A 26730-nucleotide genomic window follows, 5' to 3' on the forward strand; every position below is an offset into this window, starting at 1 on the left:
GGCTTCAAAGTCCATGCTCAGCCCTTTCTGGCAGCTGCCTGAATCTCCAGGCTCAAGAATACCAGGATAGGGCACGGTCTTTCTTCTAGGTCTTGACAAAAGACCCAACTGTCCCCAAAGGCAGGCCCAGTAGGGACTGAATTTAGCCGCTCCCCTCACGCGGCCACTTACTCCCACTGGATCGCACTCTGATGCTCTGAGCCTTTTACAGTTATCGTATTCCCTATTTACAGACACTGATGGACAAAGAGGTTAAGTGACTTGCCCAAGATCACTCGGCTGCAGGTCACCAAACCACGAAGACAGGCCCCTGGGCCCCCTGCCTGGCGTTGCAGCCGGCGTGTGAACGTGCACTGGTCCCACCAACGGGCGCGCGCCCGGGAGAGGCGCCGCTCCACGTGCAACAGACGGAGGACCCGCGGCGCGGGATGGCGTGAACAGACCGCCTTCCCCGTCCGGGGCCCTGCGGCCGGTCGGAAGGGAGGCCCTAGTGGGCGGGGCCTTGCCCAGACCGCCAATGGCAGCCCGGGGGCGGGGCGCGCAGCGGGGCTAGCGGGAGGCGTGGCCGGCGGGCGACGGGCCAATGGCGGTGCGGGGGCGGGCCCGGGCGGGCGGTGGGCGGGGGCGCGCGGAGGCGGCGGCGGCGGCGGCCGCGGCGGCGAACAAAGAGGCGGCGGGCGCGGGCGGCCGAGCGGAGCCGAGCGCAGCCGAGCCGGGCCGAGCCGGGCCGAGCCGGGCCGGGCCGGGCCCAGGAGCGCGCGGGCGATGCGGGCGGCCAGGCCGGGGTCGGCGGGCCCCTGATCGCCGTTCCCCAGGCCAGCCAGGGAGCCCCGCGACGGCCGCGCGCCCCCGCGGCCGGCCCGCCATGGCCGGGGTCAGCTACGCGGCGCCCTGGTGGGTGAGCCTTCTGCACCGGCTGCCCCACTTCGACCTGCACTGGGAGGCCACCAGCAGCCAGTTCCGGCCCGAGGACAGCGACTACCAGCAGGTGACGCGGGCTCCCTGGGTCGCGGGTCCGGTCCCGGGTCACCGCCCCTCCATTCCGAGGATCCCGGCCCCCCTCCCCGCGGGTCACGATCCCCCTTCCCAGGGTCACGGCCCTCGCTTTCTGCAAGGTCTAAAGTCTTCCTGTCACCTACCGGCGGTCACGGCCCCCTCCTCCTCCGCGAACCTTGGGCCCTCTTCCCCCCGAGTGTCATGGTCCCCTCCTCCTTTAGGGTCTAAAGGCTCCCCCCGACCCCGCATCCAGGATTATGGCCCACACCTCCTTGTGGGGCACAGCACCCGGTTCTTCTGGAGAGTCTCCTCCTGGTCACGGGGTTCCCCTGCTGTAGAATCTAAAGGGACCCCCCCCCAGCCCGCATGGAGGGTCCACAGCCCTCCTCCCGATTCTAGCCTTCTCCTCTGGAGTCGCTAAGACCCTCCTTCCTTGCTGGGGTAGGAGGAGCCGCCTCCCTCCCCTCCATGGAGACCCCTCTGCCTGCTGTCAGTGTGTCTGCCCAGGCCCCTGAGCAGGGGCAGTCGGTGGGTGTTGCCCGCAGAGCCCCTGACCCAGAGGACCCAGGGCTCTGAAACCACGTCCATGCTTGAGAGCAGTGGTGCAGCCAGGAGGGGAGTCCTGGCCCCCTCAGCCCCAGCTGGGAAATGCCACTCACTGCCAAGATTTCAGTGGGTGAGTGGTCTGCGTGGATGCCAGTCCTCCCTGGCTGGTAATGACCCCCTGCCTGGACCAAGCTATGGAGTGTACACACAGTGCCTGCCCGGAGATCCAACTGCCTGTAGCCCTGAGGGAGGGACGGAGGGAGGCCTGGCCACAGGGACAAAAGATGGGCCTCAGGCTGGGAGGCTGGAAAGGGGCTGAGTCTGGGCAGAGCTTGTGGGGTGGGGGTGGGCACAGACCCTTTGCAGCCCTCTCCCTGAGGAACCAGGCTCTACCAGTGGAGCCCTAGGTCTGGGGTCGTGCCAAGCCCCACTGCCACCCCCACCACTATGCCAGTGCCATTGAGTGCGGGCCAGGGCACCAGGCTGTGGACACTTCCTTCCTGCCTGGGGATCCGGATTCCACAGGCCCAGTGACTGGGGTGCCTGGTCACCCAGAGCATGTCTGAGTTCCTCTTTGGTGATGAATGCAGAGCCCTAGGGTGAGTAGGGGGAGCGGCTTTGCTCGCAAGACGGCCCAGGCGTCCAGCATCCGAGGCTCGAGTCACCCCTGTTCAGAGCTCTGTCTTCACAGCCTCCCTTGCCCAGAGGAGGAGAACCGGAAGCACCCCAGCTCTGCAGGGAGCCTGCCGCCCCACACACAGCGCTTACCCGGTGCTTGGCTCCCCAGCCCTGCTGATCTGTTTCTAAGCAGATTAGAAAGGGGGCGAGGGATTGGCCTAGGCATGTCCAAGGCAGCAGGATTCTTACAAAACTGGACGCCCGTGTTGTAGAAGGCCAGCCCGGTGGGGCTGACCAGGGTGGGGTGACTGCTCCTGCACACCCCCAGAGCTTCCCCTGGGGTGACTTTGCCACACCTGTCCCCGAGGCTCTGCTGCCACCTACTTTAGGAAGTTCTCTGCCGGTCGTCAGTCCTGAAGCTCCAGGGGCACTGGGGTGTCTGTGAGCCACACAGCCTTCCCGCTGGCCCGTGGGCTGCCACCTGCACACGCTGTCAACCCCGGCTGACCTGGCCGCCATCCCTCCTAGGGGTGCCCCCTGAGTTGCCTGGACCTGCAGTGGGAAGTGAGCAAGAGGCCGATGCCTCTGGCCAGTGGAGGCGTTCATGTGGTGGCCGGGCCCCCCGACCCCCACTGAGCCTGGCCTCCTGCAGGGCCCTTTGCCCCTGAGAGGACCACGGCTGGTGCCCCGGCCTCCTCCGAGAGCGCTGTTCCTGCCCTGCTGTGGGAGGGCTCTGACTCACTCTCTCTCCCGCCTCCTCTGCGAGGAGCAGAATTAACCACTGAATAATTCACGGTGTGGAAACCAGCCTGTCTCCATCCCCCGCCACCTCCACCGCCGGCTCGGGGCTGTGGAGCGAGCTGGGCCTGGGCGTGCGGCCTGCCCCTGCCCTCCCATGCCATCCTGAGATCTGGGCAGGGGCGCCTCCTTTGCAGGGTTGGGAGGGATGTGAGGGCCCCACGCTCCCACTCTGTGCCGGCTGTGCTGCCCACGGAGCTCCCCTCCTGGGCAGGTGGGCAATGGTCTGGCGAGGGCCGCGCCTGGGGCCTCCCCCTGCCTCCCCTGGTGGAGCACTCGTAGCTGTGCGGGGACAGCTGCCCTTGTCCCGCTGGCAGACGGGGAACCCCTTGTCCTCCTGACTTGGGGTGCCCCACTTAGCCTGGGGGCCCGTCTGTGCCTGGCGCCCACCTGGGCTACAGGGGCCTGGTGTCCTCTTCTTGCTGTGCAGAGAGGGGCCTCTGCTTCTGAGGCCATCCAGGGGGAGGGTGGGGCCTGAGGCAGGAGCGGGGGTGGTGTGGCCTGGGGAGACCAGCCTTTGTGCTCTGCTGTTTCCACTGCCAGGAGCCCGGTGAAACCCACTGGAAACCCCAGGGCCAAACCCTGTGTGGGGGTGCTCACTGGGGCTCTCATTAGCCTTTTCTCATACAAGCCTGGAAGGTGAGCATAACTGTTTCCATTGTGCAGATTAGCAAACTGAGGCTTAAAGAGGAGATTGGCCCAGAATCACACACCGAGTGGGTTGTTGTCCAGTCGCTCAGCCGTGTCCGACTCTTTGTGACCCCATGGACTGCAGCATGCCAGGCTTCCCCGTCCTTCCCCATCTCCCGGAGTTTGCTCACACTCATGTCCAGTGAGTCAGTGATGCCATCCAACCATCTCATCCTCTGCCCCTTCTCCCCCTGCCCTCAGCCTTTCCCAGCATCAGGGTCTTTTCTGATGAGTCAGCTCTTGTGAGTGGTAAGTGGGCGGTAGACCAGAATCCTGCCTCAGGCCTCTTGTTCCTGCCCCTCGAGGAGCCAGAATCAGATCGGATTTTGCACCCTAAAATCTTGCAGTTACTTTGGGGACTGAGGGTCTTGGGCTCCCATGTTCCCAAGGCCTCCATCCGGAGAGGAGGGACTCTGTGGCCCGTCCATCTGCCTCCTAGGGGCTCATGATGTTTGCTGAGTGGACAGACTGCAGGAAGGTGGGTTCTCTGGGGACTGTTGGGACGGGTGGGCTGGCAGGCGCTGGGAGTGGGCGGAAGGGACTCTGGGGTCTGCTCTGTGCTGCTCCACCCCACAGCCTCCGCCTGCCTGGCTGCTGGTCTGACTCCCCAGGGGCTGGGCTATTGCCAGGGTGCCAGGACTCCCCAAACCCCGGGGGCAGCTGCTGGTGGGATGCAGGGGGAGGACTCCACCCGGAGGAGGGAGGAGGCCTCCTGGTGGTTGCACAGCCCGTGACCTGGAGTGGCCTGAGGCCGATCTGGAGTCCACAGTGAAGGCCAGGGCTGCAGGCGGGGGCGGGGGTAGGGCTGGTCTCAGAGCCTGCCTTCTCTGCAGACTAGAGTGGGGGTGCCTGGCTGGGGGCGCCAGGCCTGGGCCCCAGCTCTGTAGCTTCCCACCTGTGTGAAGGTGGACCCACTTGGGTGGCTTTAACCATCTCTCTGGGCTCTCCTTGGTGGCTCAGATGGTAAAGTGTCTGCCTACAATGTGGGAGACTCTGCAGTCCCTGGGTTGGGAAGATCCCCTGGAGAAGGAAATGGCAACCTACTCCAGTACTCTTGCCTAGAGAATCCCATGGATGGAGGAGCCTGGGAGGCTACAGTCCATGGGGTTGCAGAGTCGGACACGACTGAGCGACTTCACTTTCTTCTTTCTTTCTGGTTCCAGTTGGGGGGAACTGCCCCCTTAACTTATACCAGCCCTTCCCAACCCCTCTCTCCCAAGCCTCTCACACCCGCTGTGTCCTGAGGTAGAGTTCAAACCCACTCTCTGCCCTCTGTCCCTCTCATTCTCGCTCACTGCCTCTGCTAGTTCAGGAGAGGCTCGAACCTGTGAGCTAGAGAAGCCTGCAGCCTGGTGTGGTGGGGCTGTGATCAGGTCGACTAGGCCCGCAGAAGCCCGGCAGTCAGGGAAGGCTTCCTGTAGGAGGAGCTCCCTCTCCTGGAATACCCAGAGGGTGAGGACTCACCTGGAGTGTGGTATGCAGTGGGCACACCAGCTCACCTTCCAGGCCAGCCCAGTGTGTGGGGCCCGTTTATCTATTAAAGCCCTGAGTGCCTGGATGTTCCTGTTGAGACCCTGAAGATAAGCCTGAGGTGGCTGAGACCTTGGGGAGGAGTGTTCTAGGCACACGCAAAGGCCTGGAAGCAGAGAGAAGCCTGGGCCTCGGCCCAGGGAGTCCCTTGGGTCTGAAAGTGCTGCCCCTGAGCTGGGAGTTCTCTGTGCCCAGGGTAGTGGGGGGTGGGGGGTGAGCCCAGCCTGGAGGGCCACTTGGGGGCCCCACTGGGGCTGGTGGTCTCCTCAAATAGACTACAGCACCTTGGTTTCATTCCTGACTCAGGCTGGGTCTGCATGTGCCCGCGGGCGAGGCTGGCCCTCTCTGCATCGTCCCCACATTCAGAAGGAAATTTGCTTTGGTTACAACCTGCGTCTCTCGCCTCTCTTCTAGTTTATGAAACCAAGACACCTTCGTGGAATATTTGGAGAGTAGGAAAGAGCATGGAGACAGGGAGAAGTCCCTACAGCTGGAGTCTGTCCCTGCCTTAAACCCGGGGAGGGTGCCGCCTGAGACTAGAAGTTGTCACCTGCTTTTAAACATCGAGCCTGGGGACCGCATCCTTGGTCCTGGGTTCTTAGCTTGCCCAGCATGCCATGACCTCTCAGGTCAGGATTCTGAGGCTGCAAGTGCTGGAAACATCCCCAAAGGAATAGCGCCAAGGGGGGTGTGGAAGCTGAGTACCCCCTGTGTGGACAGCATCTGTGCGCCGGGCTTTGGGGGTGCAGGGCCCATGCATGGGGGGTGGGGTCGGGAAGCCCCTGCCAGGTGAAACCGACTCTGGCTGTGTGCCTCTTGGCCAGGGTCACGGTGCTGGGAGGGGCGGCTGCCTCTGCCCAGATCTGCGCCTGCTGAGGGGCCTGGTGTTGTGCGGGTCAGGGTTAGGGTCTGCACTGCTGGGCCCCATCTTGGGGCTTTTCGGGGCTCCTGGTTCTGTCCCCAGCACTGTGCTGCTTGGCCTCGGGGACGTGGAGGGAGGGCGGGCAGCTGTCTTGACTCTGACCAGGGGCGCTGGATCAGACTCTGGCCAGGTGTCCGTGACCCTGAGAGGCTCGGGCTGTGTCGTAAGCATGTTTCTGGGAAGCCACACGGCCTCCCTGGGGGTGGACCCCATTACCCCTGCAGAAGCGAAACTGAGGCCTCTGGCCAGCCAGCATCAGAAGCAGGAATCCACAGGCAGCCTCCGGCTCCAGCCCGGCACTCCCCTGCCTGCAGACACAGCCCTGTGTGTGGGTCCCAGGCTCTTTGGGTGGCTCCCTGGCTCCCTCCACTAACTCCAGTTCAGGAGGACTCAGGAGCGGATGGGACCAGACCCCCACTGGCCACAGGAGCTCTGCCGAGCCCTTGGCTGGGGAAGAGGAACCGAATCTGCATCCAGGGACTGGGTGACAGATGTGGAAAGCACCCCATGTGGCCCCCGAGGGATTGGGGGCATGTGACCAAGGGCGGGGTGGGAACAGCAGGACCCTGGAAGAGCCCAGCTGCGCTCATGCCGTCTCCCGGGTTTGCAGGGAGCCCGCCCCAGCCCTGTGCTGCGCGGGGACGCACCCATGGCCCTCAGGGGCTTCCCTGGGTGCTGGGGGGTGCAGTAGGGCTCCTGCTCCGCACGCGAGGCTCAGATGACGCACCCCAGGCACCGGTGCCCAGCGCGGGGAGCCCCTCACTGCTGGAGGACACCCCCGAACCGAGGGCCCTGGCCTGCCCCGGGGTCCCTGCTGCAGACGGGGATGGCACACGCCCCCCAGAACTGCGTCTGCGGCCTGCCCAGCAGGACTCCTGAGGGCCCAGGCAGTGGACGTCTGCCGAGGCAGCGCGTGTCCCTCGTGCTGTGGACACAGCTGCGAAGGCTGCAGCGGGCCCCCAGGCCTCCAGCCCAGAGTCCGAGGCAGGACCCGGCCTACGTCTGGTGCCGGCTGCCCATGAGGCCGCTCTAGTCCTTGCCCAGAGCTGGGCAGGTGCCCGATGTGAGGTGTGCCTCAGGGAACAGGGCAAGGGGAGGGTGGAGTGACCCCCTGGGCCAGGCCTGAGGGAGCGGATGGGCCGGGTGGGGCCCTTATGACCCCCCACCCCCGCCCCATCGCACCCTCCCTACTCCAGGCCTGGGCTCTGCATGCCCACCCATGTGCCCCAGCCCTTCCTGGGTCCCCTCACTGGGGCTGGTGGGCTCCGGAGGGCAGATGCCTCACGGGGCTTGGTTTTTTCCGCAGGGCCCCCCTTGTGGCTGGGTATGTCCCGTGTGGGCTGAGAGCGCAGGGTGAGGCCAGGCTGCCCAAAGCCCGCGTGACCCCTTCTGTCTGCCTCTGAGTGCCAGCCGCGGTGCCACCCTCAGGCTCCCCTGCTCTGGCTGCGCTCACCCTGACCTGGGTCTTGACCACCGCGGGCACCCCTAGGGGCTGACGCGGGCCCGGGGTGGGGCGGGGCGCCCAGGGCCGCGAGGGCTCCGGTCTGGCCCCGCTGGTGCGCCCGCCCGTCTGGCAGCTCCTGACCGCGTCTGAGGCCGGCGCCCGCAGGCCGGCTGGCGGAGAGCGCGGAGTCTCTGGGTCGGGAGACGCGTTAGGGCGCCGGGACGGAAATAGACGCACTCGCGGCTCCGAGGGCAGCAGCGCCGCCAGGTTCTTCGGTGTCGCCTCCGCGAGTGGGCGGGGCGAGGGCGGGGTCTCGGCCTCCCTGCACGTGGCCCCAGGCCTGGGGGGCGCAGGAGGGGTCCTGGGCTGGGCGTCTCTCCGCGGCTTCAGCCCAAGCCCCACGCCGCCGGACCTCTTCACTGCCGGTCCCCAGGCGCGGGCCGTGCAGTGAGTGAGGAGGGGAGGTGCCGCTGGCAGCCTGGACCTCAGACCGGGTCGGGGGGCTCGGCCGAAATCTGGGCCCCTCCCGCGCTCCCGGCAGGGCCACGAGCTCACCATCCTGGAATTTGTGAAACCCAAGCCTGGTTTGGTGGAAAATCTGTTTTTAATTTCTGGCCAGCGTGTGGGAGCCACAGTGAGTGTGCTGGGGGTGGGGTTGCCGCACAGGCAGCTCAGCTCCCACCCAGCCTGGCCCAGGAGGTGAGGGGGGCCTTTTCCAGAACTTTCCCCAGGAGGCCTGGGCTGGCTCCGGGCCTGCCTCCGTTATGTCAGTGCGAGGGGCCCTGGGGGTCCTACTGGCCCCAGGCCCCTGGGCTAGAAGATGGGCCACCTCTGTCCCAGGTGGTCTGGGGACCCACAAGGCCATGGGTACAGCTGGGCTGCCAGGGCACTCAGGCCCAGACCCTGGGGGAGTGGGCAGTGCCAGGTGGCCTGGGGCCTTCCCAGCAGGAGACCCCCTCCCCTTCCTCCCCAGGCCAGGGCTCCAGCCAGGACTTCTATGGGTTCCCAGATGGCGCCTGGGTGTGGGGTCCGGCCAGCCTCCTGGACGCCCTTACTTGGCCTCTTGCTCTGGAGAAGGGCCTTTGGCAGTCCCAGGGCCAGGGAGGATGACCCCGGAGGCGCTGGAGAGTCCCTTGGCTCCCCCCACTCCGCCCGCATGCCCCGACCTCGTCCCACAGAGCCCTCGCTCCGCTGTTGGGGATCAGGCTCAGCCTGATCCCCTGCCTGGTCACAGCTGCCAGGGGCCCTCCTGGGTGCGGGTTTGCAGCTTGGACCTTGGTTGGCCCTCACTCACTGTCCCTTCCTGGGAGTGCTCACGCCTCACCATGCCCTGCTGGCACCCGCCACCCCCACGATGGTGGTTGAGGGGACGCCCCCTGAAGCCTCTGTGCCCCTCCCCTGCTCTGTCTGGCTCCCACAGCCTCAGCCCTTCTGCACTGCGGAGATCCGGGCAGATGCCTGCCCAGCCCAGCAGAAGCTGTGTCTGGGGGTCCCATGCCCCCAGGGCCAAGGCCCGGTGCTGGACACTTGTGTGCTAGTTTCTGGGGACCAGCTCTGGGCCGAGGGCCCAGTGTGTGCTGAGTCCGGCCTCCCTGCCCCAGGGAGGCAGGTGTGGCCAGCGCGTGGACACGTGAGCTCACAGGCCCCTGGTGGAATTTGGACTTGCCTCCTCTTGGGAGCCTTGCCCTTTACCATCTGGTCATGTTACCTCCCAGAGAGTGTTGGCATGAGGGGGGGCAGGGCCCGCGTGGTGGGGGGCAGGCCGGGTGGCTGTGGCCTTCTCGGGGGCTCCAGCCCAGGGAGAGACCCTGACCCAGCAGCAGTGAGGCCTCAGGCTGCAGTCATACTCCCAGGCTGAGATCCTATCCCGCCCACTAGCCACGTGACCTGGAGGACGTCCAGAGCCCACCCGGTCTCCCCGGGACTGCTGGCTGCAAGTCTCGCTTGCCGTGCCCGCCCCGGGGTGCTCACTGTCTCCCCTAGGAGGCCGGCCAAGGGGCAGGAGCTGGGATGGCAGGGTGACAGGGATGCAGCCTCAGGGCCTGCAGGCGGGGCGCTGCAGGCCCCCACTTCCCATCAGAATGCCTGGGAGGGTCTCCCAGCCTGGCTGCGGGCCGTGGTGGCTTGCAGAGGGCTGAGCGGGCCGGCCAGCTCTCAGGGTCAGCTGCCGGGTGGCACAGTGGCTGTGTGGTGGGAGGACCGGGTGTTTCGCCGGCAGTTTGTCCGCGGTTCCGCCGAGCTCACCGCGTGGGGCACGCCCCCTCGCAGGCCTCCAGGCCATGTGCTACCAGGACGCCCAGCTGGACCTGCCTTGTGTGGTGGCACACAGAAGGGCTGCCCCAGGGTGGCGCGCCGGCCCTCCCAGCCTGCTGGCTTGGGGCACCTCAGTGCAGCTGGGCCGACGCTGTGAGCCTGTGTCCAGGCTGTGCCGAAGGAGCAGGCCAGTGGCAGGCAGTGGACGGGACAGGCCCGCAGCCTCGTGCTCTCCGTCTGCAGTGGAGCTGAGCGCCATGCCAGGGGCTTCTGTTATTAACATCTGGTGGCACTGCGTGGCCCTCCCCTCACAGGCCTGGCCGGGGTCCCCCCCCTTGCAGCCAGCCGGCCTGAGGCTGAGCTGGGGCTCCCTGCACCCTGCTGGGACCACCCACCTGCACACACAGCCCACCGCTCCCTGCGGCCCCTGGCCCTGCTCCCCTTGCTGCGCTGGGAGGACTTGTTGGAGGTGGAGGCCTCATTGGTTCGCCCAGTAGGCCTCAGACATGGGCCTGGGCCCGCCCTGGACGGAGTGAGTTCAGACCCCAAGCACCGGTTCGTCGGGCGTCTCCAGAGCGCGTGGGGGCTTGGGGGCCCCCAGCCCGTGGGACATGTGGACACAGGGCCAGGCCCAGGCCTCCTTGGTGGACACGCCCTATGGTAGGGGCTGCAGGGCCTTGGGAGGGGCCAGGTGGTCCAGGGCTGAGAAACGGCAGCTGCAGGGCCTGGAGGAGTGGGAGCATGTGTGTCCAGCCGAGGCCTCGCAGCGAGCCTGCGACGCTCCAGGCGCTGACACCAGCCCTGTGGCCCGCGGTCAGGACAGGATCCCTAGTGCCTGGCCGCGTGCTGACGTCACTTCCATCACAGATGGAAAATTCCATTTGGTCAGAGACCAGATGCTGACCAAACATTTCCCATTCAGCCGGGACCCCGAGCGGTTTGGAGGGGAGGGGCACCCGCGGGAGTGCCAGCGGAAGGCTGTTCTCTGGGAATCTGGCCTCAGGATGAGGGCAGAGGGCAAGCTGGGACCCTGGGCTGGAGGAGGCTGCTGTCCGGGGCCGGGCGCCCCCGCCCTGCCCTGGCCCTTGCACCCACGTGGGCCCGGCTTGTTTGAGTCAGGGGCCTGGGACCCTGAGCCCCGAGGGCCGGCCCCACCCCGTGTCAACTGGAGGATGCTGTCACCTCCTTGAGGGGACTGAGGGGGGCTGTCCTGGCCTCGGCCCCCGCAGCCTACCTGCTGGGGCCGCACAGGGGGCCCCACCAGCAGCCTGGCGGGGGGGGTCATGGTTTAAGGCGAGCCCCATCCAAGGGGAAACTGTCTTGTCCGAGCTTCGGGTGGGGGGCAGGGGCCTCGTGTTTCTGAGTGTTCACTGGAGGCCAGGCCTCAGGCCCAGAGGGAGCAACGCCCCAGCCAGGTTGATGAGCTTAGCGAGGCCTTTCCAGCACCCATCGGGGGCGGGGGAGGAGGGGGCTGTGGGCAGACGGGCCCAGCGCAGAAGTGGTGGAGCGCCCTCACCCAGGAAGGGCCTTCTGGAGCTGGGCAGACGGACAGGAGGGCAGGGGTTGGCTTCCTTGTGTTGGGCTGAGGGGGAGACTTTGGCCCCCGGGGTCTCTGCTGTCCCCAGGGAAGCCTCTGGAAGTCACCCTCCTCCCCAGCTGTCCCTCTCTGAGCCCCAGGACAGGCGCTCACTCTCACGGCCCAGACCAGGCCTTCCTGGCGCTGGAGGTGGGCTCCGCTCTGTGAGGTGGGGCTGGGCGGGGGCGGGAAGCGGCTGTTCCCCCAGGGCTGTGGCTTGCAGGGCCCACGGCAGGCAGCTGTGCCTGTGACAAGCATCCAGGCCCGTCCACGCTCACAGAGCTTCCAGTGCAGGCTGCTGCGCCCGCCGCTGCTGGGGCTCAGGACAACGCCTTCACGTGCATGCGTGTGGGTGTGAGTGTGCGTGTGTGGGCACGAGGGAGCGTGTGCACCTGTGTGGCCATGGACGGGCATAAACGTGCGTGTGTGGGCGTGAGCAGGCACACACTCATCTTGTCCGTGAGCGGCCTGGACTCCTCTCTGGCAGTGGGGACCCAGCCTCCCGGGCGGCGTTGGCGTGGGAGCGGCACCCCGGGGGGCTCCCCGATGGAGGCGCTGCTCTCAGCCTTTACACCTGTGAGCTCACGCCCTCCTCGGTGCTGCCCTGCCTCTGTGTTACTCACAGGGTAACTGAGGCATAGGGGCACTGACTAGGTCAGCTCCTGGTACCAGGCGGAGCAGCGTCTGACCCCAATACTCGGGGCCCCTCGGGCCCAGCCGCTCACTGGCCTGGGCAGGAGCTCCCCCGCCCCCCACTCCACCCTGTCCAGCAGCAGGCGGTCCTCGGCCTCCTGGTGGCGACTCCCAGGGCGTCCCTCCCCTTGACCTCTGCTCCTGGGGCACTGCAGCTCCCGCGATCACGTGGCAGCCAGGGAGGGCGCGGGCATGTCGGTCCCCAGGAGGGGAAGCGGGCCTGCGGGAGGGAGGCGCGCTGGGACTCACGCGGCGGAGCTGGGTGCGGGCCAGGCGCCTCCCACGCCTGGCTGAAAAGAGCTACTAACACGTTTCTGGGTTTGTGTTGTAATTATAAAGGTAGTACGGTTCGTGGTTTAAAAAGGAAAACCAAAAAAAGGAAAAAAAAGAAAACCAGTAACAACAATAAAAAAGACAAATCAAAGCCTAGGAGATCCCGGAGGCTTCCTGAGCGCCCGGCCTGGCACAGTGCCCTCTGGGCGGTCAGCTGTGGCGGCCTCTGCCCGGAGCGTGCTTCCCTGGCCCGCTGGACTGGGCTGCGTCCACGCTGACCTGCGCTGCTGCTCCCGCTGGGCCTGCTTCCTGGGTTTTCCATAGTCCCCGGCTCACACCCTGCAGGCCTCGGCGCCTGCTTCCTCCACCAGCGTGGCAGCCCCGCAGACAGAGGCTGTGTCTGCTGGTGGCCCGCCAGGCCCTGGCACCTACCACGTTTCCCACAGGAGCGGTGCCCCCTCACCCTAGCCCCACCCCAGGCTCGTCCCAGGTGCTGGGGTCTTGCTTGGCCAGTCACGCTTATCACAGGACAGACAGGAGTGGGTGGTACTGGCTCCGCCTGAGCTGTGGTCGAGGCCTGCGAGCTCTTTGATGAGTCCTGATGACCCTGTAGACACTGGCTTCGCTCGCTGCCAGGCTGGGTGGTCTCAGGGCCCCAGCTTGGGCGCCCCTTGCCCTGCACCCCTGATCCCTGGCTTCCTCACCCCCGGAAGGATTTCCTCGAGAGGACGTGTGTAGATGTGCTTATTGGGGGTGGGGTGGGGTCAGGCAGGAGAGGAGGAGGTACGAGGTCGGTGGAGCAGAAAGCTGGCCAGAGGACTGCTGGGGACCAGAGGGTATCCTCCTGCTGGGGGAGGGGGGGGTGGTGGCTGCTGCCAACGCAGGGCTGAGTTGGGGCTGGTCATCGGGGCCTGCAGAATCCTGGGAGCTGAGGCAGGCAGGGCGTGGGGTCGGGAGCTCACTGCCGGCGGGTTCTGGTTGAGGATTTAGGGGAGGAGCCTGCAGGCAGGATGGAGGCAGTGACCCATCTGACCGGTGAGGAGGGGGCCTGCAGGATCCGCGGCCCCTGTGCCTGGTGCCCAGCTTGTGCATGCGCGGGCAGAGCCCACCCACAAGACTGCTTTTCCAAGCACCCTTTAGTTTGCTGTGGGCAGCGTTGGGCGGGGTGGGGGTTGCAGCCGATGCTAGGCACCTTAAGATGAGCACTCACCCCCGTGACTGGCACCTGTCTCTCTGGCAGGCCCCTGATGGCCACCAGAGGCTCCCTGCTGTGGCCTGGCTGGTGTCCCCGTGTGATCTTGAACACAACTTACCCGCCTGGCCTCAGAGTCCCTCTAACGTGAGCCCCCGGGACCGTGATGAGTGGCGGCCCCTCTGGAGCCAGCACACAGGCTGCTTCCTGCGCCGCCCAGCCAGTGAGCAGGTGGTCAGGTCCTGTCAGGCCCACCCACCTATGCTGCAGCCTCACTGGTGCCCTGGCCTCTCCCAAGAAGGTGCCCATTCTGTACTTCATAGGGAGGACAGAGGCCCCCAAACAGCACAGCAGCCCTCAGGGACCACGGCCGAGGGTGCAGGGGAGAGCCCTGCCCTGGGGTGTGAGGGTCAGCCGGGGTGCTGGGCCGGGCAGGAGGCCTTTGGGGCCAGCTGGCTCCTGGGAGGGTAGGGAGTGCCATCCTCCATCTGTTGCCTGGCAACCATCTCCCGGGAGACAGTCCCTGCGCACCAGGGCTGTGATCCAGCAGTCCTAGTGCCTCAGTGGCTGAGCTTCTGGTCTCAAGGAGGCCTTGCAGGGGTGGGTGGGCCTGGGGCATTCCACCCCACAATGGCTGCCCAGGCTTTCTGCCACACCGCTGAGAATTAAGAGATGAGAAAGGTGTTTCCAGGTCCCCCTGATGGCTGGTTGTCTCTGCAGCAAGGGCAGCCAAGGGGTGTCCAGAGAAGGCCTGGGAGGGGTTAGGAGAGGTGATCCCATGGTCTTGCCCACCTGACCCCTGCAAGTGGGGCTTCGACCGTGCCCAGATGTCTAGGAACAAAGACGTTGAGTCTGGGGTCCCAGGTCAGGATGAGCACAGGCACATCACTCAGGTGCTGGGGACCTGTGGCCCCTGGGCCAGGGACACCGGTGGGATTGGCCGCTCCTGGGGTTGGGTGCAGAGTCAGCCTGGGACCCCCTGCTCCAACACTGCTTCCCCACCACTCTCAGGCGCTGCTGCTGCTGGGGGCCGCTGCGCTGGCCTGCCTCGCCCTGGACCTCATCTTCCTGCTCTTCTACTCCTTCTGGCTGTGCTGCCGGCGGCGCAAGAGCGAGGAGCACCTGGACGCAGACTGCTGCTGCACCGCCTGGTGCGTCATCATCGCCACGCTGGTCTGCAGGTGAGCGCGCGGGGCGCGGCGGGGCCATCGGGGGCGTGGTCCGACTGGAAGGGGCGGGGCTGTCGGGGCGTGGCATGGGCGGGGCCAGGCTGGAAGGGGCCGGGCAGGCCGAGTCCCGTGGGGAGACCCCAGGCCCGCGACCTCACGCGGCCCCATCCTGTCCCAGCGCCGGTATCGCCGTGGGGTTCTATGGCAACGGGGAGACCAGTGACGGCATCCATCGGGCCACCTACTCGCTCCGCCACGCCAACCGTACGGTGGCAGGGGTCCAGGACCGCGTGAGTGGCCGCATGGGTCGGTGGGGGTGGCCTCTTCCTGCTCCTACACCCGTGGATGTGCATGTGTGTGAGACCAAGACGTGGGCGTGTGCCGGAGAGTGCGGGAGCCCCGGCTCATTGTCTCCTCCAACCTGGAGCAGGTGTGGGACACCGCAGCCGCCCTGAACCGCACGGCAGAGCCCAGCCTGCAGAGCCTGGAGCGGCAGCTGGCCACGCGGCCAGAGCCCCTGCGGGCGGTCCAGCGGCTGCAGGGCCTGCTGCAGACACTGTTGGGCTACACGGCGGCCATCCCTTTCTGGAGGAACCCAGCCGTGTCGCTGGAGGCGCTGGCTGAGCAGGTGGATCTCTACGACTGGTATAGGTGCGTCCCCCTCTCCTGCCTGCCCCCGCTGGTGTCCGATCCTCTCTCTGGGCCGGTCGGCTTCCAGCTCCCAATGCCTGAGGTCCTGTTGGGGGAGGGGCTTGGGCCACTGGTGGTCAAGGGCAGGAGTCCCCCATGGGGACGTCTGTTACAAGGTCAGAGGCCAATCTCCATACCCAGAACTGCCCGTGGACGCTCCTCTGGGCCCCAGGCTGTTGCCCAGCTCTGCCCAGCACCCCCTGCTCCTACCCTGGGACTGGCCCCGTGCCCAGCCCAGGCGTGCTGTGTCCCTGCAGGTGGCTGGGCTACCTGGGCCTGCTGCTGCTTGACGTGGCCATCTGCCTGCTGGTGCTGGTCGGCCTCATCCGCAGCTCCAAGGGGATCCTGGTAGGGTGAGTCAGGGCCCTGAGGCGGGGGCTGAGGCAGCTGTGGCACCCATCCCCCAGGTCAGCCCTGACCCGCCCTCCCTCGTCTTCGGGTCCAGCCTGGTGTTGGGCGCAGCCCTCACCCCAGCCTGGAGAGTGCCAACCGACTCTCTCTGCCCCAAGGGTCTGCCTGCTGGGGGTACTGGCCTTGATCATCAGCTGGGGTGCCCTGGGCCTGGAGCTGGCTGTGTCTGTGGTAGGTGACGGAGGGGCGGGGGTGCCTGTCTGCTGGCGGAGCATGGGGATGGGGTGGGGATGCCACATTCACCTCCCTGCTCTCTTCCGCGGGACACCGGGATCCTGAGAGGCAGGGGATCGGTCACACGCACACAGCGAGTCAGTCCCCACCCCCAGCCCCAAAGAGCCGCACCACCTTCCTGAGCCACACGCAGATGCTGGGGGGCCAGGCTCCATCCCTGAGAGCTGAGGGCTCAGGGGCCCAGCTTGGTATCCCATCCTCTTTGCCTGCCCCCACCCCAGGGCTCCAGTGACTTCTGTGTGGACCCCGACACCTACGTGACCCGGATGGTGGAGGAGCACTCCGTGCTGAGCGGGGGTGAGTCTGCGGTCGAGTCCCAACCACTCGCAAGTGCCCGCTCCTGCCCGCGAGCCACAGGCCGTCTGGTCAGGCCACGTGCCGGCTCCCTGGACAGGCGGCTCGCGCCAAGTGCGTGCTCGCTTCTGTTTTCCAACATAAGCTCCATAGGAGCCCAGACCTCAGGGCCAAGTACAGATGCGGCATGGAGAGGCTGCCCTGGGCTGTGCCAGGCCTTGCTCCCAGTGCCCACCCAGCGCTGGACCCCAGAAAGCCCCCCAGAGGGGCCAGAGGGCACAGGGTGGGGCGGGGCCAGGGTTAAGTGGTTGGGGTACAGATTTTCTTCAGCTCTGGCTGGGCTCAGCACCCCTAGGTTTGCAAAATCAGAATTGTGCGTGAATCCCCGTCTTTGAGTGTTGGACACGATGGACACCTGTTTTAATGGGGATGAGCAGGCAGGCCCCCTGCACCCTCTTTGGGGTGACATTCTGGCCTAAGAACTGTTCTGCCCAACTGGTCTGTGAGCAGATGCCTGCCCAGCTGACCTCTGACTCCTTGCCCCCCACCTCCCACCATGGCCTGTCTGCTGCTCCCAGGGAGGGGAGGGATGAGGCAGCCCTCCAAGGGAACTGTGCCCGTTGCAGGAATACGGCTCAGGGCAGAAGGGTCTGGGCCCTGGCCCCAGGCTCCCTGGAGACCACTTCCCTCTCACAGCTGCACGCTCACACAGACACGGACACGTGCACAAGTACGTGCAACACACGTATACAGTTGTGCACACGTAGACATCTGTGTGTACAGACAGGAGCATCTGAGTATAGGTATACCTACACTCGGACATGCACACACAGGCACATGCGTACGGATACACGCATGCACGGAAAGAGACAAGCAAGCACACGTACATTCAGCATACACGCAGACGTGGACACACACACACGTGTACACAGATGGGCATGTAGACACACACAGCGCATGCAGACAGCCGGAGTCACTGGGCCGCCTTCACCTCTCTCCGCAGACATCTTGCAGTACTACCTGGCCTGCTCACCTCACGCCGCCAACCCCTTCCAGCAGGTGAGAGCTCAGCCCTGCCTCTGCAGAGCATCTGGTGCCCTGGCCCCCACTCCCAGACGCCCACCGACCGCGAGGCCCCCCACCTCGTCAGGGCCCCTGGGGTCCCCACTCTGGTGGGGACAAGCCTTTCAGGGTGGCCTGCTTAATGCCTCCAAGTCTCTGGGCACCTTGCATCTCCTGGGCTGCCCTTTACGACAGAGCCGGATGCCTCCCGGGCAAAGCAGGAGCCTGGGAGTGTCCCATGGCAGAGGGGTCCTGTGCCCACCATGTGGAGTCACTGTCTGGGCCGATGTGGATTTGAAGGGAAACCACATAGCCCACTGCCCGTCACCCCACGTCCCCGTGTGGCCCTCTGGGTCCTCTGGACTGCGTATCTACTTTAAAGATGCTGTACTTTCCTTGGTCTGTATTGTCTCTGTGTGCTCATCCTGGGGGCTGAGGAAAGGTGTCCCACAGAGCAGACTGCTGGGCACAGCCGTCCCACCTCAGGAGCTCGGGGCCCCATGGGCTGGACGGCCCTGGGCTGCGGGAGCTGCTGGCACTGGAGCCAGCCTGCCCCGTGGGGGGTTGGGAACCTCGGGGAGGAAGACGGGCCGCCCCACCCGCACGGGACTCAGCAGCCTCTCTGTGGAGCAGAAGCTGTCGGGCAGCCACAAGGCGCTGGTGGAGATGCAGGACGTGGTGGCTGAGCTCCTGAAGACTGTCTCGTGGGAGCATCCTGCCACCAAGGTGAGGGGCTGGGGGCCAGCTCTGGAGCCGGCGAGCTCCCTCCCGTCACCTTGAGAGGAAGGCAGGTGCAGTCACTGCTCAGGTGCTTCCTGGGGGACCCTGCCGGGGATCTGGTCCTCCCCTCCTTCCATCCTTCCCTTCATGCCCCCAAGGACTTGGGTAGGTTTAGTGATGCTCACACACACACACACACACACACACACACACACACTATAGCACCAGGGTCATATTGCTCAGAGTATTCTGGATAATGTTTTGTCCTTTAAGATACTGTGAAAATTTTCATTGTCTTAAACTGTTCCTTAAAACAGTCTTAAGGTCCGTGTCGGGAGACGCATGCGTGTTTGCTGTTGCTCCCGTTACAGTGCAGGCCCGCAGCGGTGGCGTGTGCACAGGCGCTGTGGGCCCCACGCTCCCCCCTGTCCTCACGCCTTCAGCCTCCCCCCAAGGCCAGGGCACAGATTTGGGGGGTCACCTTTTCTCAAAGCCCTCAAAGCTTTTCTCAAAGCACAGGGTCCTCAGGGCCTGTGCCAAGGCTGGGGGGCAGTCAAGGAGGGGTTCTTGCTGGCAGGTGAGGGGTGGAGGGACGCCTTGGCTGGCTCGCCACCCTTTCCTGAGTGCTGTGCTGACCTCTCGTGGTGCCCACCCCCCAGGACCCCCTGCTTCGTGTTCAGGAGGTGCTGAACGGCACAGAGGTGAATCTGCAGCATCTCACTGCCCTGGTGGACTGCCGCAGCCTGCACCTGGTGAGAGCCTCCCAGAGCTGTCTTTGGGCCGTGTGGGGAGCAGCTGGGAGAGGAGAGGGAGCAGCTAGGGGAGGGGCAGGAGGAGGGGGGCAGCTGGGGGAGGGGTGGGAGGAGGGGAGCAGCTGGGGAGGAGGGGGAGCAGCTAGGGGAGGGGCGGGAGAAGGGGGAGCAGCTAGGGGAGGAGAGGGAGTGGCTGGGGGAGGGGCATGAGGAGGGGGTGGCTAGGGGAGGGACAGGAGGAGGGGGGCAGCTGGGGAGGAGGGGGAGCGGCTGGGGGAGGGGCGGGAGGAGGGGGCAGCTGGGGGAGGAGGGGGAGCGGTTGGGGAGGGGTGGGAGGAGGGGGAGCGGCTGGGGGAGGGGTGGGAGGAGGGGGAGCGGCTGGGGGAGGGGCGGAGGAGGGGGAGCGGCTGGGGGAGGGGCTGGAGGGGGCAGCGGGGGCGGGGCGGGTCACGGGGCCTCTGCCTGCCTTGGGTCTGGCATGGTTCAGGCCCACGCGCTCCATCTCACCCTGTGCGTCTCCCGCTCTCTCTCCCCCGCCCGGCCCCAGGACTACGTGCAGGCCCTCACTGGCTTCTGCTACGACGGCGTCGAGGGCCTCATCTACCTGGCCCTCTTCTCCTTTGTCACGGCCCTCATGTTCAGCTCCGTCGTCTGCAGCGTCCCGCACACCTGGCAGCAAAAGAGGTGAGTACTCCTGGGCCCGCCTGGGGGGCCGCACGGCGCCAGGGGCCGCGCCTCCGCGACTCCCCAAGGTGCAGTCCCCGCCCCTTGATGCTCCCGGGGCTATGCAGCCACCACTAGGCCGATGGGTCTGAGGTGGGCACTCCCTCTTCACGCCCGGCCTAGAAGGGCCCCCAGCCTGGGAGACGGGTGAGTGAGCAGCCGGCGGGGGCAGGGTCCCTGCCTGAGCCCCGTCCTGCAGGCTGGGGCTGTCCACGGGCACCGGCCCCTGTGCCCCCCGGACAGCCCCGGCCCCGCCTTTTAGTAGGCAGCCAGCACCCCCGTGTCCCGGGAGCCTTCAGCCCCGCGGACCCAGGACTGCAAGTAGGCACGTCTGCCCCAGAGGGGGCCTCTGGCCTGTGGCCCCGCTTCAGCATCAGGCCTGATCCTGCGCCGGTGTCCCTCCCTGCAGAGGCCCCGACGAGGACGGGGAGGAGGAGGCCGCCCCAGGGCCGCGGCAGGCGCACGACAGTCTCTATCGTGTCCACATGCCCAGCCTGTACAGCTGCGGGAGCAGCTACGGCAGCGAGGCCAGCATCCCAGCCGCGGCCCACACCGTCAGCAACGCCCCGGTCACCGAGTACATGTGAGTCGGGCGCGCGCAGCGCGGCGGGCACTGGGTAGGCAGCTCAGGGTGGGGCCGCTGCCCTGGGGTGCCTGGGCGAGGGGCGGAGCCAGGGCAGAGACGGTCCTGCACACGGGGCAGGGCTCCCGGGCTGAGTGCTTGCTGCTGCCACATCCTTGGGTTGAGGCCACAGGGACCACTGTTAGACGGAGAGTCTGTGGTCAGCACGTGGGATCCTGTGGCCAAGGGCCCCAGGCCTGGACACGTGGTGGGCTGGGGCGGGTGGGCGAGGCTCCGGCCGGGCTGGGGCGGGCAGAGGCGGCCGTGCGTGTGCTCGCAGCCCCTCTCTGTGTGTTAGGCTCAGGACCCCAGGCGCTCACTAGCGGGCCATCTGTGGGATGGGGTCTGCCTGGTTCCCAGGTGAGCGCACTGACCCAGGGCCCTCTCCTCACCTCAGGAGCCAGAATGCCAATTTCCAGAACCCTCGCTGTGAGAACACCCCCCTCATTGGGCGCGAGTCCCCGCCGCCTTCAGTAAGTCCCGGGGCAGAAGCTGGAGTGGGGGGTCCGAGGCCAGGGTGGGGGCTCCGCCCCGCCGCTTCATGCCCGCGGTGGCTTCCCGGGCGGCATGGGCCCCGTTGGCTGCCCGGAGCCTTCGGTGCGGGGCTGCAGGGGGAGCCCCAGCCGGGGCCCTCAGGCGGGCCAGTGGCCTGTGCGTGCGAGCTCTTCCAGGAGGCCAGGGCACCTCCGCCTACCTGAGCCCTGTTCTGCTTTCTCAGCTTCCTGAACTCGACCCAGGTCTCCCCCCAGGTTCTTCCAGATGGGCCTGGTCTTGGGTTCTTCTAGCTTCGCTTCTGGTCTTGGGAATGAGATGTGAAAAAGGGGTTAGGATGGTTTGGTGCCAAAGAAAGCCCCTTACGAGGCCAGGGGTCCTGGAGCGTTTCCTGGAGGTGGCAGGCCTCCAGGAACAGGCTTGAGAACCTAACGGCCATCTGGCTTCAGACACACACGCCCCCTGGTGCAGTGGCCCCACTGGGCCCCGCGTCACGGCACTGACCTCGGGCCTGCCCTGGCCCCGGGCTGCGCGGGCTCCCGGCGGCCCGCCCCGGGCTGGTCCTCGCCTGGCGTTGAGGCTGCCCTCTCTCTCTCTCTCTCCTGCACTCCTCCTGCCCCGCACTCTCCTAGCGCTATCTGGCCGCCCTGGACTCTGGCGGCCACACGGGCTGGCAGTTTAAGCCCCTGAACAGTGCCTGAAGGCTGTGGTGGCCGTGTCCTCAGAGTGACAGGTACTGACCAAGCTGGGCCCCCCGCCCTGCGCCGCCTGCCCGCCCACACCTCTGCACCTCATGCCCACTGCTCACTGCCACCCGCTCCGGCAGGCCCCAGGGCCAGCGCAGGTACATGGGTCTCAGTGACCCTGGCCCTGGGCTGTCACCCTCACTCCAGGGGCAGCGAGCCTCCTGCAGAGCCCCTCTTCACGCCTGGTCCGGCTGCAGGTGGCCGCCGCCCATGCCGTCCTCCGTGAGGAGGAGACCGTCTCCCCGGGCCTGGGAGCATGTGCTCGCCAGTGCTGGGTGCCTGGGCTTGGGAGGCCGAGCGCTGGAGCCCCAGGTGGGGCAGCAGACCCGGCCCTCGAGGCGTCACCGTGCGCGTGCACAAGCACGCATGCCGACGGCCACAGCCACCCTCGCCCAGTGCTGGCGCCCGCCACGGCTCCTCCCATGCTCTGAGCTGCCCCCCAACCCCCGCTGCATGTCCCTGGAATGATGACACGGCTCCCAGTGCCCGCTGCTCCTTCCCCCTCCAGCTCGCCTCCGTGGCCACCCACCAGGAGTCCTGGAAGGGCTCCCCGAGCCCAGGGGGCAGAGTCCATCCTGATGCCCGCACGGTGGGCACCTGGGGCTTGCGGGGTGCGTGCCCACAGGGCCGGCTCCCTCCCGCTGGCAGCCTAGGCACACACCTTGGCTTCTGTCCCCACGATGGGCATGTGGCCCTTTGTACACCGCCTGCTCTGAGCACACATCTCTTCCACATGTGTTCATTCTGAGCACACGTGTGCATATGTGTGTATAGCAAGAGAGCCCTTCACACTTCAGGTTGGACATGAGGGCCAAGATGGGTGGGCTGTCCCCACCCCCAGCGGCCTCCGTCCGTGCCTGTGGCCTGCCAGGCCCCACAGTCTGGCTCCCACCTGAGTGGGTGGCAGTGTCACCCGGGCCCCAGGGGCCTTTGTGGCTTTCCGGCTCCTTCCCTGGGGGCCAGGGCAGAGCGGCTGCAGGTCCGCCTCTCCAGTGACTCTGACCCTGGCGATCTGGGTCCTTGGGGACTGTCCCACCCTCCCTTGGACACAACCTGGCCCCGCCTTTGCCGACATGCTCCTCCCAGCCGCCCAGCTGCGCTATGGGGCCTTCAGGTCCTGGGCGTGTGGGGTGCAGGGGGCACCCCCACGCTCCAGCTCCATGCCCGAGATGGGGGTCGGGAGCTGATGGGCTCCCCTCGCTGGGAGAGGGGCCGGTCCTCCTCCTGGGCCTGGGGAACGGGGCTCCGGACGCCTACCGTGCCTGGACCAGCGGGCTCCCCAGAGCCGCATCCCCTGGGGCTGTCCGCTCTGCCTCTGCGCCAGCCCATAAGGCCCTGCCCAGCCGCACCCAGCGCTCGCTGACCGGCGGCCTCCCCTTCTCTCCCTCCAGTACACTTCCAGCATGAGAGCCAAGTACCTCGCCACGAGCCAGCCTCGCCCCGAGTCCAGCAGCAGTGGGCACTAGACGCCCGGCCGCCACCCGCCCCACGTGCCAATCGCCCCGCTCCTTCCCGTGCCAGCCTCCCTGCTTGCACCCATGGCCACCTGCCGGACCCTCCCCGCGTACGCCGGGCCCGCCGTGGGGGCTTCTGCCGCCACTCGACCCTGCCCTCCCTTCCTGTAGGGGTGCGGAGACAGACACCTGGCCTGCCTCCTGGGGCAACGCGGGGGCTCTGGGCCCGCATCCTCTCCTCCGTCACAAGCCTGGACACCTGGGGGTGCTGCTCGCACTGCCTGGGCCCCCACGCGCCTCCGCCCTGCTGGCGCCCACCCCCCCACACAGCTGGGCCGCGTCTGCCCCCTCTCCTTCCACAGGCTGCCGGGCACGGTGCCCCCCTCGGTGCCGGGCGTCTCGAGCGATGGCGTGTGCGCCCGCCTGCTTGTCTCCCGTGTGCAGAGTCCCCCGCGGCGCCCTTGCACACCTGCAGCGTCTGTCCTTCCTTCTCTCGCCCCACCCCAGGCTCCTCCGCCTCAGTTGCCAGAAGCCTCCCAGGGGGTACCCCCTTCTCTGCTTCCCTCCCTGCACCGCTCTCTCCCCGCAGCAGCCCCCGCCTGTGGCATCTGGCCGTCCGTGGTGGCAGGAGACAGGTGCCTGCCGAGCCCAGGCTGCTGACCTAGTACCGGCCGCCCTCCTGGTGCCAAACCCCCTGCCACCCACCCCCACCCTCACCCCCGGAAACTCGGCAGCTCCGCCCAGTTCGCTCTTTGCACTAACCACATCTGTCATCTCTAGGGCGGTTGGGGCTGCAGGCCGGCTGCCACCCCTTCCCGGTTCCCTTTGCATCCAGGACAGGCCGGCCTGGGAGCTGCCCCCGAGCCGGCTGTGACGGTGCCCTTGGCCCCCGCCGCCCCTCTTTGGACTAACCACTAACCTCACTCCAGCCTCCGAGAGAAAGATCGCCCTGGGCACCCCACGGTCCACGAGCGTGAGGCCAAGTCCAGGCCGGAGATGAAGCCCCAAAGAGCTGGCTGGGTTTTGGGGTGGAGAAGGCATTTCTTCTCGGGGCGCTGCTTGGGGGGGTCAAGACCAAGAGGCAGCCCGAGGGCCTGGAGACCCCTCCCTGGGCAGGTGTTGCCCCCGAGGGACCATGTCCTCAGGAATGAATGTCCCTTCGGCTATAGGACCGAGGCCCCTGTGGCCTCGGGCTCCTACCTGTGAAGTGGGAGCAAGGCTTCCTAAGGTGCTTTTGGCTTCGTGTACAGTGCTGTGTTTTCCTACCGCAGAGGGTGGGGCCGTCCCCAGGTCAAGGCGGGGAGATGCCTGCCCCGCCCAGCCAGCTGGCCACCGAGAGGCCAGGTGCGGTTCTGGCCTGTGTCCCTCCAGAGGCAGCAGAGAGCCACAGGGCCGCCCCTCAGGGGCACAGGCCGCCGGCGCCCGCGAGGCCCGGCAGTTTACAGACATTGTGGGGGGCTCCCCCTGGAGCGGCAGGGCAGCGCCCCTTCCCTAAGGCGGCCCGCAGAGAAGCCGCCTCCCCTCTCTCCAAGGTCTCTTCTGTGTGCTGGTGTCTGGGACCAAAAGGACGGGTGGGCCCAGGCTAGACTGCAGTGGCCCCTGGCCCTCTAACCACAGGGGAGAGGCTGCCCGGGAGAGGGGGCAGTGAGTGGGCAAACAGAGGTGCCCCCTGCCGCGCATCTGAGCCCTGGCGCATGGCCAAACCTCACCGAGGGGCTTCCAGTGCCCTGTCCTGGGCCCCCCACAGGCCAGAGCCACAGCCCAACTGCCCAGTTTTTCTCTGGGCGCCCCTGCCCAGGTGGAGCCTCCCTGCCTCTGCCTCGGCCCGAGGGAGCGCCAACTGTGCTGCCCCGGGGGCGGCTCAGAAGCACAAAGGCCGCGAGGCCACCGAAATGTGAATGTAGAAGCTTGAGAGCCGGTGGCGGACCTGCTGGAGTAGCTCTGCGAGTGCGCGTGCGCGTGCCCGCCCGCCCGAGTCCCCGCCCAGCTCCTCCCAGTCACCAATGGTGCACAAAGGAATACGCGGACGTCGAAAGGGCAGCAAGACCAAGCCTCGGTCCTGAGCGGGTGAGGGGGGGGGGGCCTCCCGCCCTTGGTTTTCTTCTTGCTCTGTTTTCAGGCCCTTCTAACCAGTCCGGGCCCAGGGCCTCCACATCCCGCACCTGCGGTCCTCGCCCCGCCGCATGCCCTGCTGCTTCTCGGGCGGTGGTCCCCGACCGCGTGGATGAGAAGGCGAGGGCCCCGGGGGCTCCGCGGGTAGGAGGGCTTCCAGGCCGGTCCCTCCCCGATGGGGCTCCGCGGGCAGGCGCACGTTCCCGGTCCCCAGGTCCCCTGGCCTGATCGGATGTCCCCTCCATGTCCACCCCATGTCACTATGCAATCCCAGTCCAAGCGCCAATCCCTCCCAGTCCCAGGACCCCTGCCCAGCCGGGGAGCGGGTGCGTGGGTGATGGTCCCAAAAGGGGGACGAGCAGGGGCCCGGGGCCTCTTGTGCGGGATTTTTTTTTTAAACCATAATGGTTGTGTGCCACACCACTTTATACTTGTTACATATATCTCTCCAAGTTATTTTGTTAAGACTCCCCCTCCACGGTCCCCGCCCCCACCACCCAAGATCGATTTAGCATTCTGAGCGGGGATCGAGGCCTGAACCGCTTGGCATTCTCCAAACTTCCATAGGGCCATGGCTGTATGTGCTGTCGCTGTGTTTCTGGGTGTGTGTGTGGTTTTTTTTTAAGCTTTTTTTTTTTTTGTAAAATGGTTTGGGGTTTGATTTTTATTTCGCTGGGGGTTTTATTTTTCTTGGCAAATACTAAAACTCGTCAATGTAATTTCTGTGGTTTCTATTCAGCTTGGGTTTCATGTTTTAAAATAAACAAATTTTAAAAAACAGGCCTCTTATTCCTGAGTTGTTTTGGCACCCTCCCAGGTTTGTGGCCAGGCGGCCACGTGCGGGAGCCACTAGGGCCTGGGGGACCCTGGTGGGCGGGGCCTCGCGGGGAGCGGGGGCTGGTGGGCGGGGCCTCGTGAGGAGAAGGGTGGGGCGGGGCCTCGCGGAGAGGAGCGTCTGGTGGGCGGGGAGAAGGGCCTGACGGGGCGGGGCCCCCTGGGAGGAGGGCCTGGTGGGCGGGGCCTCGCCGGGAGGCGGGCCTGATGGGGCGAGGTCCGATGGGCGGGGTGTGACACGGGTGGGCGGAGCTGCTGGCGCAGGGAGCGGTGGTTTCTAGTCTTGAAAGACCTATTTGTACATCTTGCGCTGGAGAGGCCTTGAGGAGACTAGAATTGCTGTGCGGAGGGTCCCCGTCTCCGGTCACCAGGAGAGGTGACAGAGCTGGCCCTGGGCAGGGCTGCTGGAGGAGGGCAGAGGCCAAATGGTGTGTCCCCAGGAACATCTCCTGAGTCCCCCGGTGTAACCCGAGGCGGGGCTCCGGTTCCTGGGGCGCCTCCCCAGAGTCCTTATCAGTGGCCTGAGCAGGGACCCAACCCCCGCCCTCCGAGGTAGGAAGGATCATTCTTGTTCTCATTTGAGAAGCCGGCTGGGGAAGGCGCAGTGCTGTCCAAGGGCACATGACCCAGGGTGGCAAGACACACACCCCCACCTCACAGGAAGATCATCAGGGCCTGTGGAATTGGGGGAGGCACATTTTCCCAGGAGAGAATCTGTCTCCCATGCCGGGTGCACCTGTAGGCAAAGGGAGCCGCGAGGCTCCATGGAAGACACCCAGGTTCTGGCTCTCACCCCCGTGGGTGCCTGGGCTGGCAGGGCCACTGGGCAGAGCCTCTGCCCCCAGCACACATCAGCAGCCTGGTCCAGTGGTTTCCGATTTGCC

General features: G+C 66.5%; 1 protein-coding gene across 2 annotated transcripts; it reads left to right on the plus strand.

Moving 5' to 3' along the window:
• The first annotated feature begins 673 nt into the window (after nt 1-673).
• TTYH3 (tweety family member 3) lies at nt 674-25792 on the plus strand. Of its 2 annotated transcripts, XM_070780311.1 has the most exons (15): nt 674-988; nt 14543-14712; nt 14879-14990; nt 15131-15351; nt 15648-15743; nt 15900-15972; nt 16257-16332; nt 17333-17388; nt 18025-18117; nt 18771-18863; nt 19411-19547; nt 19996-20169; nt 20606-20681; nt 21333-21433; nt 22838-25792. In XM_070780311.1, exons 1-14 carry the CDS (start codon nt 866-868, stop codon nt 21399-21401), a joined length of 1569 nt encoding a protein of 522 aa, XP_070636412.1. In that variant the 5' UTR covers nt 674-865; the 3' UTR covers nt 21402-21433; nt 22838-25792. The 2 variants fall into 2 exon arrangements, with proteins under 2 accessions (XP_070636412.1, XP_070636411.1); XM_070780310.1 differs by lacking the exon at nt 21333-21433 and having other exon boundaries at nt 675-988.
• The last annotated feature ends 938 nt before the right edge of the window (nt 25793-26730 follow it).

This window comes from Bos indicus, chromosome 25 (genome assembly GCF_029378745.1).
Source record: "Bos indicus isolate NIAB-ARS_2022 breed Sahiwal x Tharparkar chromosome 25, NIAB-ARS_B.indTharparkar_mat_pri_1.0, whole genome shotgun sequence".
Taxonomy (NCBI): Eukaryota; Metazoa; Chordata; class Mammalia; order Artiodactyla; family Bovidae; genus Bos; species Bos indicus.